At 39.9% G+C, this 18,913-nt stretch overlaps 1 protein-coding gene across 4 annotated transcripts in view; it reads left to right on the top strand.

Annotated features, from left to right (window-relative positions):
* Positions 1 to 18,913, top strand: part of smg1 (SMG1 nonsense mediated mRNA decay associated PI3K related kinase) — a 66,562-nt gene that overhangs the window by 9,322 nt on the left and 38,327 nt on the right. For 3 of the 4 annotated variants that reach the window (XM_030057075.1, XM_030057073.1, XM_030057077.1), the window contains exons 3-19: positions 765 to 917; positions 2,659 to 2,795; positions 4,131 to 4,189; positions 5,682 to 5,895; positions 9,555 to 9,680; positions 9,968 to 10,040; positions 10,838 to 10,935; positions 11,288 to 11,461; positions 12,462 to 12,683; positions 13,385 to 13,486; positions 14,588 to 14,878; positions 15,936 to 16,066; positions 16,657 to 16,818; positions 17,283 to 17,401; positions 17,888 to 17,975; positions 18,146 to 18,247; positions 18,504 to 18,644. In XM_030057075.1, coding sequence (XP_029912935.1) covers positions 765 to 917; positions 2,659 to 2,795; positions 4,131 to 4,189; positions 5,682 to 5,895; positions 9,555 to 9,680; positions 9,968 to 10,040; positions 10,838 to 10,935; positions 11,288 to 11,461; positions 12,462 to 12,683; positions 13,385 to 13,486; positions 14,588 to 14,878; positions 15,936 to 16,066; positions 16,657 to 16,818; positions 17,283 to 17,401; positions 17,888 to 17,975; positions 18,146 to 18,247; positions 18,504 to 18,644 — 2,392 coding nt within the window. The remainder of the gene's footprint in view (positions 1 to 764; positions 918 to 2,658; positions 2,796 to 4,130; positions 4,190 to 5,681; positions 5,896 to 9,554; positions 9,681 to 9,967; positions 10,041 to 10,837; positions 10,936 to 11,287; positions 11,462 to 12,461; positions 12,684 to 13,384; positions 13,487 to 14,587; positions 14,879 to 15,935; positions 16,067 to 16,656; positions 16,819 to 17,282; positions 17,402 to 17,887; positions 17,976 to 18,145; positions 18,248 to 18,503; positions 18,645 to 18,913) is intronic. The other variant, XM_030057074.1, reaches the window with a different exon arrangement.

Raw genomic sequence — 18,913 nt, 5'->3', positions numbered from 1 at the left:
ACTGCTCTGTTTTTGGAAATGGAAAATGTTCAGCCGGACTAAACTTGTTGAAATTCAGTTGAGCTTTCATGTTGAGGCATTTTTCCTCATAACGGTGTTCGGCATATTAGATTCAAAACAGTGCATTTAAAAAAAACAAAAAAAAACAGAAGAAGACATTTTCACTAAACAGTTGGTAAATATTGATGAGGTGATTATTTGACGGTAAATATGCAGTGAAGGAAGTGCTTGGGATTGGTGTCTCTACTGATATTCCTGTTAATAATTTCACTAACGCTCATGTGATTACTTTTGCTACTGTTGCAAATTTTTTTCCTTTTTATATAAAAAAAAATAAATGGTGTAACCTCCAAAAGCTACTCGGCTACCACTACAAATACTTAATCTGCTGCTTGAAATACTTTAATTGTTGCTTCAGCTTCTTCAACTACTGCTTAAACTGTTTACATTTTATCTGTTAACTTTTTCAACCTGAAGCAAGCACACATATTGTCCTTAGAAAATGTAACCTTTAGTAGTTCTTCACATGATTTTACACCATTCTAATTAAAACCGATGTCTATTAAATGATTTTTTCTTTTAATTATTCTGGAAATTTCCTAATTCGTATATGGAAATTTTGACACAGTATTCATTAGTGCCCTTTAAAATGGCAGAAAAGATTCCTTTTAAAGCTCAAATTTGCCATTGATGGTGAACGTAAGGTGTATTTTGGCTGTGCAGATAACCCATTGGTTTAATGCAGTTTGCTCTTTGCCCCTCAGGTGGATATGAAGCTGGTGGAGGTGCCCATGATGCTACATTTGGTTGGAAGTCGCTGGGGCAAGAGTTGAGGCTCAATGACGTGACAACGGATGTGACACCTTTTCAGCATGGAAATCGTGCTTTAGCTTCAAAGGACATGAGGAAGTCGCAGGGTAAGGTTTTGGACTGCCTAAAGCCCAGGAGCATTAGCCAGGGTTCACATTGCACTGGATTTGCTAGAAATATAAACCGCCTTGCAAAACTATTCACATTAGCATCTTTGTGGTAATTACGTGTAGGACATGTGGGAAATTCTTCACCAGCTCCAGTATCTTTGACTTGGACATTACGGATTGCAAAAGCGGAACAAGACAGATAGAAATCATTACACTTTATTGTCCATTACATTTACTCAAGTTTGTCTTTGACATTCTGGCAACAGTAAAAACAGATGCAGTTAAAATGCAGTTATAACAAAAAAAAGTAGAAACTGTAATAAAAACAAAGTACATTTCTAGCAGCAGTGGTGTTCATTGGCTATGGAGATAGGGACTATTTTATTATGCTTCTGTTGAAAATGGCTTCAGCAGAGGGCAAAGGCAAATTTCCAAGGAAATAAAAACGATGAAAAATGAGACACATCTGTTGCAGTTTGCAGTGTTTACGATGGATTTTAAATTCTAATGAAAAATATTTTGGCTTTGACCATTCTAATCATTTGAATACAAAGTTGTAGCAATGAGATGTTGATGTGAACAAATAGAGTATGCACATCGAAAAACTTAAATCTAGGTGCTAGATTGACAGTAATTTGGACACTAGAGTTGGCACTCATAATGTTTTTAATACCATATGTGATGCATCATTAGTCACACAGTAACTAGTGTTTTTAATTATTCTGGTGTTTCTTATCAGCTGGATTCAATGTTTTTTAATCTCTTGCATGTTATTTCACAGCTTGGTCAACTGTTAGACTGGTGGTTTTCAGCAATTGTTCATTTTTGATTTAGAGACTTAGATTTAGATTTGATTGGGTTTTAATTCTAAGCTGTCACTGCAGTGGCTCATTTCAGAGAATGGCTTCTCTGTGATTGAAGGTGTTAAAATAACAAACGTAACGAAACATGTCTAAATTTATTCCAATGAACTGTATTTAGGCATATAGGTAAATAGAGCAACAATGATAGCATCAACAGGAGCAGGAAAGGTTTTTTTTTTTTTAGTTGAGGAAAAAAAGCAAAAGTGGCACCCCTTATTTAAAGCTAGAGGTCTTGTGGTTGCTTTTTACTAGGGCTGTCCTGAATACCGTTTTTTGGGCTTCGGCAATGATTATTCAATGGTATATGACATTCTCTGCAGGGCAGGGCAGGGTAGGGCCCTCAGTCAGGACCCTGTGCATCATGGCGCATGGACGGTAACTGTCACAGTGGAGTGTGTAATGGCACTGCACCACTGGCAGCATCCAGCCTTCCTGGCACAGGGGGTACCAGAAGGTAGTCAATACAAATGCCAGTTTGTCGGGCTCTCAGACTGGTACCATGGGGCAGCAAACACCTCCTGTTTCTGAGAGCAACATGGGTCCCAGGGTTTTGTAATCTGGGGACAGATCCGCTGTCCTGGGACATACTACTATATGGGTAAGGGACTCTGCATCCAGCTTTAGTGAGGCACATGTGGATGCACTTTGGGCCGAGCCATAGTAATTGACTTGAATCAAGAGAAAACACATTCAGTTGTTTAAATTAATGCGTGGAATATTTCCTTGGAGTGAAATGTACTGCTTTAGTGATTGGTTGGAACGAAAACCTACAAACTGTGGGTCAAGAGACACGGCAGTGATAACACAGTGCAGATTCCCATCACTGCAGCATATGCCGGTGTATTGCTATTGATGATGTGGTGTTGTCCATGCAGACCGAGGAATGACTCACTCAGATGAATCTCGGCTGGCCAACCTCCTGCGCCGAGTCTCTCGGGAGGATGACCGCGACCGCAGGCTGACCACCATCAAACAGCTGAAAGAGTTCATCAGCCACGCCGAAAACAAAGTGGTCAGTCATCTTAAACAGTTCATCTTTCTGTTGGTTTACTGGTTTCTTGGAAATCCTAGTTTATAGAACTAGAGACCTATGAAATCAGTCTTATTTTCCATGTCATACATTTATACTTAACAAAATTATAAATACCACCGTTCATGTAAGAAAATCATTAGTTGCAAGCAATTTATAGTGGAAAAGTTCTCACTAACAGGTATGTAAACAAATTTGTGTACATGATTTGAAAGAAGGAAAAAGGTTGAAAAAATTATAGATGTAATTTTAGCTCATAAAATTTGGAACTAAAACTCAACAAATCACATTTGTATTTTTGTTCAGTGTATTTAAAGGCTGTTACACATGATAAATACTTCCTGTGGCCAATGTTTGCCTAATTGTAATCAGTGTTTAGTGGTTGATTCCGAGGCAAATGAATGGCAAATTGATTTATGTCAACCAAGAGTCCACAAATCTCAACAAACGACAACACCAACTGATTAGTTCCTCCTCTGTGCTTCAGGCTATGCTAATCTGTGAGGATTTTATGTTGCAACAGCTGACACAGCTGGCTAGTAGCGGTGTCTATTTTGGTAATGGATATTCTTGATAGTGGGAATAGAAACTTTTAGGTACTCTCTTGGCATTGCTGAAACCATGAATCCACTCCATTTAGATTGTGACAGTGCACGCTTGATTTGTGCTCTGTTTGAAAAAACAACAACAACATGTGGGGGACATACCAGTTGTGTGAAGTCTTGACAAGAAGGGTGACAACATGTAGTAACAACTTTCTTTGCTCAGCTGTCCAGCGTCCTCAGAGTATTGTTATTGATGCTGTTGGCTGATAGACTGCACTTTATTTTAAAGGGCCATGCAGGTGGTTTTTGCATGTTTGATGTAATATCTACGAAATGTATAAACTTCACATTTCTGCTAAGCTTTTCCTGAAGCAAGCAGTTGTATTGTAGAACTTTATCACTTTTCCTCCCTTTTCTCCAGCTATTGGTTTCCATTCATTCTACTATGATATGAGTGGACACAGCTGCTATAGTACTTGGTTTGAATGGAAACCTGCACTCTCATGGCACATGGTTTCAAAAAACACTGCCCTTGACAGACTGCCAGCAGAATCTCAAGGGTACTAACAGTCTGGAGCAATTCTGGAGTAGTCCTCCATAACCTCACACTATTGTTGGCTTTCAGACTGCCCTTTTTTTCTTGTAAGACATAGATTAAGATGTATTTATTAGTTGGAAGGTGATGAGAACAAACATACTTTATGCAGCTGTCAGTGTGGAAGTCATACTTGAGTGTGATCAAGTTATGTTGAAGTGCTTCTCTCTCCCTCAGGCCCTGGTCAAACAATTGGACACCATCCTCAGCACCCTGAATGACATTTTGAACGAAAGGTAAGAGAGGCTTTACTGTATCCCAGTATTAATCTTGGCACAGGACTTGTGCCTCATTTGTTTTATCTGATTTACCATAAAGCCAACCTGCTGACTGTGGAAAATGTTTGCATTATTCACTTAATGGTAATTGCAAATCTGATGTCCCACTTGGTGTCACACATTGTGAGATTGTCAACACGGGTGGCAAATAAGGCAGTGAAACTACCAATGTTACCAGTCCAATACAATTCAAATCTCAGTTAGCAGTTTTACTCACACTATGATCAATGCCATATCTGCTCTGTTAAGGCTTCTTTTTTCAAGTAACTTGTTAACATCAACAAATAACATTATAGTTGCCCTAAATGCTCCAGATGACTTGAATACTCTGACTGTGTATAGTTCAGCATGGAATATTTTAATATGAATTGCTACAAGGAATCTCATTTCAGTGAAATATTTTTTTTCACATTCACCTCCAAAACAGCACTGGCAACATGTTTCATTGTTAGGTCATGTCCGGGCAGTTGAAATGGTTTTAATAGGTTTTAGTAACGAATGCGCATCAGTGACAAAGAAATCATAATTCCCAACACTAAACAGAGCAATCACCAGTGACCATTTTTAAGTATTAGCCCTGTTAGCTAGATACATAGCAAGTTGATTTTGAATCTTGTGTTGCATAGCAGAAACATTGGTTTAATGCTCCGTAGTGCTCTAACTCTGTGTTGAAGCTGACGCTCGCAGCTGCAGCATGTATTTGATTAGGAGAACAAGTTTGGGTTTTGTCATTGCTGCCCCACTGGGAGCACCCACTGTGTTGTATTATGGGCAAGGCAAATTGTGGGAGAGGGGGAGTTACTCAACAGTAAAATGAGAAGTTCATAAAAACCCCAAACCAAAATATCAGTTGAGAAAATGTTTTGTGTACTTGTGCGCCAGCTGCTTTCAAATTTGTAGTTGGAAGGTGGCAGACATGACACTGAGAGTGGAGCATACAGTATGTATTGTTGAGTATTGGTATGTAGTGTGCTTTTGGGACACGGCTTAGATCTGTCCGCTGGAACTTTAAACTGCACCCATCAGCTTCCAGTAATCAGTGAATTGTAGAAGCTTTTGAACAATTATATACTTGCTTTTGTTTGCTGCTAAGGGGACAGTAAAAATAGAGAAAAAATATCTTTGAAAATGTTTATGCAAGTAAAAGTTGAATCAACATCCAGTAGTGGTGAGGCCTAGATAAGCTTGAGCTACAAAAGGCATGGGAGTGAGGCATGTCCAAGATGTTTGAAAGTTGGTCTGGAGGTCACTCTCAAGTAGCACAGCCCTGACCATATGCACTTTTGATGAATCAGCTCAGAGGGCAGAAATGAAAACCACTGCTGCCAAACATTTCAAAGCCAGTGCTGCTGTTCCGATATTGACTGATCTCTGCTGTGATATCTCTTCCCTCTTCTCCGCTGTGGTATCTAACATTGCGTGTCTTTGGTCTTGGCCCTTACGTGTGCAGCAGTAAGCTGCTGTGGGAGTTGCGTCAGGATGCAGCAGCCTGCCTTGGACTACTCTGCACTGTGCTAAGCTACGAAGCGGAGCGGATCTTCAAGTGGCTCTTCCTCAAGTTCAGTTCCTGTGGTCGAGATGATGTGAAGCTGCTGTACCTGGTAGCCGCACAGCGTGCCCTAGAGGCTGCTGGGGAGAAGAAGGCTTTCTCTCCCATCATGCAGGTAATTATAGTTAAATGGTTACAGCTAAAACTCTGGAGAGGTCATTCTCAAAATTGTCCTGGTGTTGAAAGAATACCTGACTTTCTGATCAGTTTTCACCTGTTTGCCGTTGTTTAGCTGTATGCAGTGCATGCTAATCCCTTAGCAAAATTAGTTCTCAGTGGATGCTTTTGTGATTATCAAGTATCCTGGGGTATTTAAAATATCAGTTGTGTCATTGTCATTACCATCTCGTGACTGCTCCTCTTAAAGTGGTAGTTGGATTCTTACCCATATAGTTGTACCTTCTGCTTCATGCAAGTGCAATACATGCACCAAGTCTGGTCCATTAACTAGACCAGAAAACAACATGATTTGGAGCGGCTACATAAAGCTGAGAATTTATTTTGAAACGGGAGTGCATGAAAAAAAAAATGTAATTATTTTGACAGATGTTGCGATACTTACTATTTTATTGGGACTGATCCATTTTTGCATAATAATTTTCTTTTAACAAGGAAAAAATAGTAAAATGAAGATGATGTGATTATTGCAGGATCTGCACAAAACCATGTTTTTTTTTTTTAATGTCTAGAGAATATAATTTGTAGGCCAGGGGAGCTCTGTAGCACTTCATTTATAATAGTACACTGTCACATTTAAGATTCATCAAAATACAGCGGTTGCCATTTGTATATTGCACTTTATTTATCCATATTGTGATTTCAATAGGATTTCAATTAATTGTGCAGCCCTATTTTGAAGGATGCGCAACAACACAGCATTGATAATGAATCCCAAACCAAGGAGTGGTATTGTGTGTCCTTAAACAATTTTTCAGTTTTGTGTTGCTGCTTAACATGATGTTGCTTGCTGGTCTATATCCATGTCTTTTATTCTGGAGCAGTATACTCCAGGTGAAGCTCAGGGAAGGAGTTCATCACTGTAAGAGAGGGAACAAAAGGCGGCAATAAACCTGCGCTTTTGATCTGAGCTGTGCCCTTTTCCCCCTTTTTATGGTTTGATCATGTGTCCTTCATACTATGTTCCTGTATATTTGAATGTGGCACTTTTTCTGATGCTTTCTTGGCCAGTACATGTTTAACAGTGCCTACACAGTGGTGTCGCACTGTATGCCAGCAAGGCTTAGTGTTTTCAACCGCACTATCCCCTTTGGCTAGACAGATTACAGGGGGATACTAATGGCACTGATGTCACACTCCTTGCGCTCTGTGCACTTGTGAGCATTGTTACAAGCAGTGCTCACAAGTGTGCATTTGAGCAGAAAATACATGTCCTATTTGGTCACAGCTTAAAATGAATGCAATTGCTGCAATTTGGCAACATTTCAGGGAGAGCCAGCATGAGGGAAGTTACAGCAACAGATGGGGATACTTCAAACTTCAATAGTAATGGGATACTTCAGACTTCATTGAGTTTTAAGCATTCCATGGAATATTGTCTTTGTATTGTAGTGAGGTGCTGCCACCACCTGGTGGCAGGAGATGGTTTAGCAGTGATGACATAAATTCAGCATTTAAATTGTTTCTCCAGCATCCTACAACATTATTTTTAAAATGAGGTTCTAGCAGCGTGTACTGGGGTGAAATTTGGTGAGGTTTAAGGGCATCACAAAATTTGATACTGCCCAATCCTAATCTCATGGTTGTCATAGTAACCATAAGACATGTGCACTGTAAGAGCAACTTCATGTCCAACAGCGCTATATGTTGGTAACATGAGTTTCCCACAAGCTTCATCATTATTCTGTTTTGATGATGACATTTTGTAGTTGTAGTGGAGATGGTATTCATCATGCGTGTTAGCGTCACTCAGGGAGTATAAAGGGATCTGTTTGTTGTTGAGGACACATGAAACCACTAGATTCCAGGTATCTCTTTTTTTCTTGCTGACTCTGACATGAAAAACAGAGACACAAAAAGCAGAATGTGCTATGTCAAAAAAAGCCCTTGATGCCCCATCTGTGTGGACAAGCTGAGTTGTATTTTCAGAGATGCATTTTGGATTAGGTTTCAGACACCACTTTTGTTTGTGCTTTAGATTTGAAAAGATTGAAGTAATTTGAATCTTTAAATGAGTTTTTTGATTTGCTCTTCAGAAATATACTCATGTTTAATTAGATGTACAAAAATATACAAAATTGGTTTTGACCTGCCTATCTGAATACACATTTGGTACAATGAGCACCTGTAGTATTTGTTAGTGGACTCTTGGTTTCATTACCATGTGGTTGAAAAACTGGGGCCTTAATATGTTGAATGCAGCAGATACTGGTCAGATTTGTCAAATGCTTTTGAGGATTCTACAAAGAACAGCAAAATGTTTTTGTTTTCAGATACAATGCCATTCATGACAAGAAATGACAAGTAGTCTACACAGGTCTTCTGTTTTTTGCCTCTTCATTCATGTGTATTATAACACAGACTCTTAAAAACATAGTTCTTGCTAAAATATAAACAGCTTTGAAACATGAAACATAGGCCTACATAACTGAACTAGAAAGCAGATCTGATGTTCACCGAACCAGATCAAATTTCTAAATTTGTTATATTATGAAAATTCAGCAGTCAACATTGAAAACCTATTAGACATAGGCTTCCTTATGTGATACTCCGAGTCCCGTTTCAGACTTGTTCATATTATACTCGGTGCTAAGATTTTTTTTAAAGTCAATCGTGAATCCACACTCACAAATGAAGATGCATAAAAAGAGGGAGGCCTGGGCTCTACATGCACGAATCACCAGACAGACTAATGTTGACATCAAGAACATATACAGACAAATGTTTAACTAAACTTCCACATTTAACACAGAATACTGAGAGCGAAGTACCACCATGCATTTACAAGCCATTCCAAGGTTTTTGCTTGACAGAACAGTGAAGTATCTTTCCACCTTCGTGACAGTGAAGAACATGAGCAGTCTTCCACCCTTAAGGAATTGTTCCAGATAAATTGGTCCAGCTAAAAATGTGTTTCAAATAAAACAGGCAAGATAAAAAAAAAAAAAAAAAAATTACTCTTCAATTTTGCAACCTCTGCAATCAGAGAAGCAGGGAGTGATGCCAATGATGCAGTCATAGCACAAGTTTGGCGGCTCGGAAGCTGATGACTGATAAATAATGTCAGTGATCAAGTTTAGTTTGAAGTTCATTCAACACTAGCTGAACAATAACAGCTCTGTTTCTTTTCCTAGCACTTGAACATGATGGTTACATGATCAGGGGAACATAGTAAGGGCACTTAGACTCAAGCCTTTGTTCTCTTGAATTTTAATTGATTACTATGCCTGTTGCACTATATTTGCCCAGATATGAGTGCTTTCTAAATGCCTAACATGTAAACATAAAATTTATTCAGTGTAATTTAAAGTTTATAAGGCTAACCTTGAGACCAAGATTTTTCAAGAGTGTTTTGGCCAAGAATGGCAACACATTTATGAGCACAAAATCTGACATGAAAAGTAAAAAGAAACATGACTGTGAAACCACAGACAAAATTAAACTAAGCAACACAAAACATTGAAGCAAATGTACCCGCACTTGCCCAACACATCTTAAAATGCACATTACCTGAAATATAAGCATATTTTAGGGTAATTTGCATCTGCACCCTCAGAGAAATGGACTGACTGACCGATTGACTATGTCGTGTTTCAGCTGGTGATGAGCAGGCTGCAGTCCATCCTGGAGAATGTGGACACGCCAGAGCTGCTGTGTCAGAGTGTGAAGTGTATTCTTCAGGTGGCTCGCAGCTACCCTCATGTCTTCAGCACCAACTTCAGGGTGAGAATCATCAATCACTGATAATGCATGATTCAGCTAGGATTGTAGAACAAAGCATTTTTGGCTAGGGAAACAGTGACTTTTTCTCTTCCTTTCTCTCTATTCCTGCCACAGTTGATTGACATTAATAAAAATAGGGAGGAAAAGTGTCCTATGTGATCATGGCTTCATTCATCTCTGGCCACATTTTCTCAGCGGGTTCAAGAATTCAGTCACAGGCTTGCTTTTCTAACCTCTAGTTGACCACCACCTCTATGCAAGTTAAAATGCTGGTTATTTTCTCACAGGACACCGTGGACATCTTGGTGGGCTGGCACATTGACCACACACAGAAGCAGTCTCTAACTCTGCAGGTCTCAGGTCAGTTGGATTCCCTCATTTGTGCCCAAAGATGTAGAGATCATTTGGGCTTGCAGTTCCATCTTTTTGCACACAGAGTGACCTGTGGTCTGTCATTGAAAACTGCGTTGTACATACTTTTGTGTCTAGCCTGTAAATGGTAAAAACTGTAGCTAAACATATACACATTTTAGATCTATCTCTCAACATTCAAAAGCATCCAGTTTTAAAAGCATTATAGCCACTCTCTCCAAACCCCAAACAAACAAAAAGCCTCATAAATCAGCAATGCAGCGACAGAAATGGTTCGTTCAAAGCTTACCTTGTAGGTGAGAGTCTAGTTTCACCAAATTTTCAAATTGAAGCTCAGATGCAAAGTAGTCCATGTAATTAAACAGGAGCCAGTCCAGACAGTCCCTCATCTCCAACAAAAAACTTTTTTCAGTTTACCTTCGGTTTCTATAAGCAATCCACTGGAATATTTTTATTCCAATCCACTATTATTGGAATCAAAATATTGAATTAATTACTGTGTAAAATGGGACATTGACTCAAATTGTTCTGTAAATTGTACAACTCACACCTGTCCCTACCATTGCTGCTGATGAATTATGTTTTCATTTTGATGAGACAAAGATATTCTTTCACTATTTTAGCAAGGCCATTTTCTACCATCATGCAAAAATACTAAAGCCTCTGCAGGACCTTGATAATTGTTAAATTAAATCAAATTGCTGGTAGCATTAAAAGTCATAAATTTGGATTTGGATTTCTGACAGTCTGCCTGTCTAGCTACTTTTCTGTCTCCCTGTCTTCAGGCTGGTTACAGAGTCTGGAGCAGTTCTGGGTGGCAGACCTGACCTTTTCCACCACCCTGCTGGGACAGTTCCTTGAGGATATGGAGGCCTATGCAGAGGTGAAACTATGGATGTGATTGCCATGAGTCTGAGGCGTGTTGTAAAGGCCACCCTCAGATTTCTCTGTTGCTGTGCTCTGATACCACTTGAACTCAGAAGTCACACTGGTAATGAAGTATTGGAAATATTTGAAGGTGCATTCCAGATATGGTGTCCTACACAGGTTGAAGTTGGAAAAATATGGAAATTCATTTTTTTTTTTTTTTCAGATCTTGAAAAGCTACACACAAATGTTTGTGTGTTATTAAATATTCATGTTACCTATATTACCACACAATTATCGTACTTTATGATATTTATCGCTGTGAAGGGTGGTCTTTAATTACATTGCTTACTTCATGCTCCTTTCAGGACCTGAGCCATGTGGGGTCAGGTGAAGTGTTGGACGAAGACATTCCCCCACCTACGGTGTCACTGCCCAAGCTGGCAGCACTACTGAGGGTTTTCAGCACTGTGGTTCGCAGCATCGGGGAGCGCTTCAGCCCTATTAGGGGACCCCCCATCACCGAGGCTTATGTCACTGATGTAAGAGCCACACACAAGGAAACCTGATTGCAACTAGGGCTGTTTAGTATTTAATACTATAAAATGTACACTGCTCTAAAGTTGCTTGATAGTATGGATTGTGACTATTGTCTCTTATCAGTACAACCTCATAATTTTACTTGACCTATAAATAGAAATTTACCATTCACAACATGGCAATTGTGAAGCAAAGATTTACAACAACTCAACACAACCACATTATGCCACAGCACAGTAATATTCTGGCACAACACGAACAACACTAGGTTAGCCTACTTGAAGCTGGGTCTCCACTGCAGCTTAAAACCCTGAAACTGAACAACTTCTACTGCTGTGTCTTGTATACCTGCTCTAGTACAAACTTCCACCAGATAAAGCATGGGGCATAGGGCCACACTGCCTACTGTCTGTTGATCTGATCACTTTAGCCTTCTAAACAGCCTGCTGTTTGGTCACTAGTGGCCCCTCTCAACTGCAAGAAATTAAAGTCATGATTTCTGGAAGAGTCTCCATTGGCAGTGACACAGTTCCAGCTAAATTTCCTGGAAGCTGATTTAGTCTGTTCAAGGGTGATACTAAGATCTGAGTTCCAGGAACTTTTAGGAGTTAGCAAGGCTGTTGAACTTAATTGATCCAAGTGGTGCCTTGACAGTACTTCCATAACTATGTGCCATCAGACAGCTATAACACAAAGCAGCCAGTGAAAAACAACAGACTGCAAAATCAACGGGCAAAACAATGCATTCTGAAGGGTGGACAAACAAATAGGTGAATGCAAAATAATTGCACTTGAGTACGAGTACAGTTACTCATTTAGAAAGGAGCACTGCTAATTTTGTGATTTTTTAAATTTTTTTTCCTTTTTTTTCTTTGCTTCACAAATGTCGTCATTTTAGGGCTTAGTGTTGTTTTTGTTTGCTTCACAAATGTCATGAGCACTCTTGTTCCACCTCACTGTGTGAAGCAACCTGGTGTGATGTCCTCTTTTCTTCCTTTCTAGGTTCTTAACCGGGTTCTGGCTTGCGTGACAACGGCCAAGCAGGTGTTGTTCTCTGAGGCGGTTCTAACAGCAGGAAACGAATGTGTGAGTGTGTTGCTGGTCAGTGTGGAGCCCTGTGGCCAGCTGACGGAGGCCGTACTAGCCTATGGCCTGGACCAGCTGGACTGCTGCCGGGCCTGTGGGTCAGACTACAGCCTGGCAGTGCTCAGCCTGCTCACACTGGTAAGATCCCTGTAGAGTGCCATCACATGTACAGCGAAAACCCTGTTGAAAAAGTGCAGTCAGTTTAACCTGTAATGATTTTCATGATAGATTGGTAGATCATTTCATTCACGATTTCTCACAATTCATTCATTCCAAATTTAAACGTTATTATTTATATTCATCATTTCTGCTCTTTTGGGTTTAATGTATTACTGGAAGAAAGTGAAAGTCAATTAATCTAATCCAATGACATCATTTGGGTTCTGTTGATGTTTTCTTTGTGTTACATGTTCAAATAAGCTTTATTCTGAGTTTTCATAATTACTGACAACTGATTTTAAAATGAGCAAAAAAAAATCTGTAAAAATTACAGTGTAAAAATTAGAAAATGGATCAGAAAATGAGCAAATAAATAGTATTTTTAAGCATCATGAAAAAATATCAAAATTATTAGAAAAACAAATAATACAAAAATGACAACAGCACTACCAGAAAGGTAGTAAAAAACTAAATTAATGCTTGGGGCCTTGTGGAGTCTGAGAAAGAAAATGAAGCTAAAAGTCTATTTACACCTGTTTCCAGAGGAAATGCATGCTTAGCAGCTCTGATGTGAGTAGATTACAACTGTATGCTAGATAACATAGTCCTAGATAACAAATACTACCTCATTAATGTGGCTTTCTTACTCTGTGTGTGTGTGTGCACTCATGTTTTTTTAGATTGTGGACCAAATCAATACCAAGCTGCCTGCCTCTTTTGTGGAGAAACTGTTGGCACCTGAATCCCAGCTACTGGAGCTACGCTTCCATCATGATAAAGAGGTCTGTGTGTGTGTTTGTGTATCAGGTTCTCTCTGTGTGTGTGTGTGTGTGTGTGTGTGTGTGTGTGTTAGGGAGGATAAGAAGCTGACATGGAGTTTCATAAGTCCAAATGGAATGCTTGGTTCATGCTTTCTGTGTGCCCAGACATGTGCAAGCTGCAGAGGTGCCTGCAGGTTTATGGTATGTGCAAAATTGTTTCTCTCCATATCCACCAAAAAGAAAAAAAATATCTCCACCAAGAGGGAGATTCAGTTCTTCTACAATACTATGTGCTTTTTTACATTGTGGTGCATAACCACAACCTCATGTCATTGTGAACAGGTCTTGCCCCTGGAATCACATTATCATTGTGTTCATTTCCAAGTAGGATCCAGCTTTAAATGTATCTGTTTATGAAGGTGGATGTAAATGTGAGTCCAGCACAAATTATTGTCATGGTTTAGTTTGCCTTGGCCACAGTACTGTCAACCACTTAGATATTAAAAAAGATATATAGATGTAGATATATAGCTATTTTATTGAGTAACATTTGATTGATGTCAGTGTTAAACTGTGCCTCTGGAATGAATGGTAATAATTTTTGAGAGCTGGCGAAAAGTTTTTAGATTTGCGAGACTAAACTCATGACAGTCTAGCAGCGTAAACAGTTATCTGAATACTAGGCAAACTTCTTGAAACTCAAAATTCAGATAATTCAAACAAATAGCAAATTGGTCATTCAATTCATTTTCAGTGAGAGCTGTTCATTCAGATTTTCATCCCTGTTGATAGACTAATAAACAATAGAACCTTGTGTCCATTTTCTATTTTTTCTGCAAATGGACAGATTTGTAGCCATCTGTTTTTGAAGGCTTCCTCTAGTGTACTGTACATCACTGTTCTCTTGTATGATTTATCAAAGAATTACAAAAACAAAGAGAGAAAGCCTAGCATAAGGTTGAGATAATTGTTAGTCCAAACTCTATGGCGTCTCCTGGCTTAAACAATAATCAAACATGTCATCTTAAATAGTATTACCTGCCAAGATGCTCACAGCCGACCTGGATGGAGCAATCACTGAGGTAGTTTTCATTTTTCTGCCTTATGTGTGTGTGTTTGTAGGTGATAACAGCTGTTCACAGCGTGTACCAGGCATTGCTGAGCCTGAAGAATATTCCAACACTGGAGGCGGCTTACAAGCTGGTACTGGGCGAGATGTCGTGTGCCCTGTCCAGCCTCCTGACCCCCCTGCAGCCCACCTGTGGGACCGTGGCACCCAGCGGCCCCTGCCTTGACATTCAGCACCCTGCCTTTGCCTCCCTCACGGTGCCTCCGGAGAGGGCTCAGTTCACCCTCATCTTCAACCTCAGTGCCCTCACCACTATCGGCAACACTAAGAACTCGCTCATCGGGGTGAGAAAATAGGGTCTCTCTCCTGCTTCTCACGAGAAAGCAAATGAACTTACAGGGATGTCTTGGAGTGTTGCAGTGCAGTTTTGTCACAAGACAGTTGTTTAACCATGGTGGGAAAAAAACATGGTGGTTTATCTTTCAAATAACCTGAAAAGAGCTTCTCCACATTGCGGTGGTCCTCATTCACTTCTTGTACATGCACACAAGAATCCAGGTTATTGTGAGCAACCAGGTTATGGCAGGAGATCAGCTAACATGTTTACCTGTGTTCCCTCACTGCCGGCGGAGAGCAGCCATCAGCTGGCCTCTTGTGGCGATTTCCTCAATGTGGTGTTTTTTTGTTCCCTTTTATTTTCATCCAGCATAACATTGACATAAAATTATTACTCATTCTTCAATGAATGTAGAATGGTGACCTTTTACTCGCCTGGGCTTGTACAATGTGTATTTATTGTGTTTATCATGTCACTTTCCTTATCCACTCTCTTCCCTCACACAAATGCACACCTAAAAAGCAGTAAAAATCGGTATAAGGGTATATGTAAGGGTATTTATTTTATTATTTTTTGCTGCCTTTATTAAGCACTTTGTAACGTGGATTTTGAAAAGTGCTCTATAAAGATTATTATTGCAACATGTATGCTATGCAGATGATACCTAGTGTTATATTGCAACGTTCATAAAATATCAACATACTACCCAACCTTATAGTATCAAATATAATCTAACATTTTCCTGCTACTCATTCTGATTTCATAGTCTATTGATACTAAAGGAAAAATAATGCAAATTAAAAATCCTTTTTTCCCTTCAACTACCAATTAATTTCAATGTCTGTCCTCTATTCAGTGAGCTGTTTTGCCACATGGTGTAAGAACTGAAAAATGGGTCAACATGTTTTTGTGCAGCTTTGACATGTTCACTAAATTGTTACATAGACAATGAAGGAGAAATATCTGGCTAAAATTCAGAATATATTCCCAATGTCCCCTCTTTTATACCTGTATCTGCTGGTTAATTTAATTGTGTATATCCATGTCCTGGTGTGTGTTTTCAGATGTGGGCGTTGTCTCCCACGGTGTTTGCGCTGCTCAGTCAGAACCTGATGGTCGTCCATTCAGAGTTAGCAGTCTACTACCCTGCCGTCCAGTATGCTGTGTTGTACACCCTCTACTCCCATTGCACCAGGTAATACAGACATGCAAACAATGAAAAGACCCAAACCCAAAAGTCTCATATCGTACCAGAGTTTTTTAACTCATGGCCTTCTGTGTGTAAGCAATTTGTCATTTATCGAATAGACAAGAAAATGTGAAATACGACTGTTTTCCTTATTTAAAAATGATGTGAATCTAGGATTGACAATCTATATTTGAATTGTCCCAAGATGAACAGCCCCTCCCACTCACCAACTCTGCTTTTCTAGTTTTTCCTCATCAGCTGAAAGCCTAATCCTGCGATGAGGCAGCCAGTCAGATCAGTGGCTCATTAGCCTGAAATCAGCTCCTACAAAAAACTGGTTTGTTAGAATAAAGAACACGCACAATGAAAGCTTAATTTAGCAGTTTTCTCCCCATACGCTACAGGGAAACTACAGGGACCTTTGATTAAAAAATAATAAACTATGGAACCTCTAAATCAACCATAAATTACATAGGCTAGAACAGTGGTTCCCAACCCAATCCTCAAGACCCCCCTGTGTTACTTTTCAGGCTCAGTTTTTGCTCCAGTTCTCCTTTTAACCATGTCATTTCTGTTCTTTCTGTCTATCCTTGTAGACACGATCACTTCATCTCGTCTAGCCTGTCATCGTCGTCCCCATCCCTGTTTGATGGAGCAGTCATCAGCACCGTCACCACGGCAACAAAGAAACACTTCAGCACACTGTTAAGCCTGCTTGGAGTTTTGCTGGCCAAGGAGCACCTCTACCCTGAGGCCAGGTTCTCCCTCTCTCTTACTCACTCTCATACCAATGCACTCTCTACCTCTATTCAGCTCCAGCAGGGTGCGCTACTGTTTAGAGAGAAGGTCCAGGTTCAAACCTCTACAACTCTGAAGTATTCTTAAGCAAGAGGCAATGTGAGCCTCCCATTGAGCCGCCATGGAGGTTTTATAGTTGCCCTTCAGATTAACTGCCAAGTATAGATAGAACCAGAGGACAGGGCTGTTGCTGAAGTAGCTCCTTGCAAATTACGTTTAAATATATAACAGGCCATAGAATGGAGATACCAAAAACATTTGCTGTGTAGTGTGGGGTTAGAGTAGAGTAGTTTTAGAGAATCAGCTATTGCCAGTTGACAGCCCTGCAGAATGGTTGTTTGAGAGTGTTTTATCATCTCAAAGCCTTTTTTTTTTTTTTTTTTTTTTTTTTACATGAAGCTGAGTGTTGTGTTGCTATGTTCAGGAAGCTGCTGCTGACCTGGGCTCAGGAAATCTCTGTCTTGATGAAGAAGTCGGACACATACAGCCCTCTCTTCTCCCTGCCCTCCTTCACCAAGTTCTGCAAAGGTCTGCTGGCTAACGGTGAGTCTATGACAAGCACAGTCTAGCGGAGGTATATTTTGGGATTGCAAATTGACCGAAAATGTTTCTCTGATGATATAGCTGATTATGACCAAGTGCGCTTTGAATAAAAGGAAGGATTTTCTGAAGCTGAAATGGTTTTCCTCCCAAAAGACACAATGCAGTGTCTTTTAATTGTGAAAAGTGCTACTAATATTTAAGATAAGGCCAGTGTATTTTTCCTTTTAGTGTCAAAAAACATTCATTAATACTATACAAACCAGTATGACAGGCACACAGTAAATAAACCATGTAGGTCAATGAATATTAATATTTCCACATACAGTCTTCACTTGCATAGGGACTTTTAGCTGCAGTTAGATTAATCATCTTGATTTAGTGGAGCTTGCAGTCCTTACATGCGATATTGAAAGTGGTATTACTTTCAGCACCTAAACTGAATAACATGAACCTTTTTCCTGCTTTTTTCCTTTTTTTTGTGAGCAGCCCTCAATGAAGACCCTGGCGTCTGCCTGCAGACTTGCAACAGCCTCCAGGTCCTGTCTTCATCTCTGTCCACCAAGCTGCTGCAGAGGTCAGCATCTCTCTCTATGACACACACACACACACACACACACACACACACACATGTGTGTGTGTGTGTGTTTACACCACATTTACATGTGGTGTAAATCTTTACATTTTTAAATTTTTGTCAAAACAAATTAACATCTTAACCACTTGTGTATGTTGGTGTTTTATTAGGTGTGTGGAAGTGTGCAGAGTCCAGCTGGTCCACTCTGCAGTGAGGGTGAGGCAGGCCTATGGCAAGCTGCTAAGAACAATTCCTCTGGATGTGGCATTGAGGTAAAGCTCATATTAACCACTGTAGGGCATCCAAATTGAGATGTTTAGATATTGTTTACGGCATGTCATGATTGGGAAACTATTGCATGAAATTTATGGAGTAAATAAAATGTCAAATATATTTTACACGCGGTCTGGGTCTGGGAATGGTCAGTTGTGTATGTTGCTCTGTTCTTGTTTATGTCCTATTCCTCTTGCACTTTTGCACAATGTCCACTTTTGAGATTATGTCACATTAATTTTTGTGTTTCCACAGTAACCACAGCCATCCAGAGATCGGGGAAATCTCACTAGCCCTCCGCCGTCATATGAGCCGAGCGCCAAGCAGCACGTTCCACCCACAGGACTTTAGCGACCTGATTGGCTTCATCCTGTATGGTGTCCTGCACCGTGGAGGGTACATCACTTTTCATTCACCTCAAGAGAAAATGAGTTGTGATGCTGGCATTTATGTCTCAGGATGTTTGTTTTTACAGAGTCTATTATGACTGCAAATATTAGTGTTGCGAAGAATAATTGATTACTATCAGTGCAAGTGTGTGTGGATGGGAGGTATTCTGATAATGCAAGCTTGAAATACATTGCAAAACTCAGTCGTTATCAAGAACTCCTTGTTCTGAGGCCACCCAGGGGAGGATTTTTGTCTGAAACATAGTTTTGATCATC

The sequence above is a fragment of the Myripristis murdjan genome, chromosome 8 (genome assembly GCF_902150065.1).
Source record: "Myripristis murdjan chromosome 8, fMyrMur1.1, whole genome shotgun sequence".
Classification (NCBI taxonomy): domain Eukaryota; kingdom Metazoa; phylum Chordata; class Actinopteri; order Holocentriformes; family Holocentridae; genus Myripristis; species Myripristis murdjan.
The sequence above is the reverse complement of the archived record's forward strand: the minus strand, read 5'-3'. Positions and strand labels throughout refer to the sequence as shown.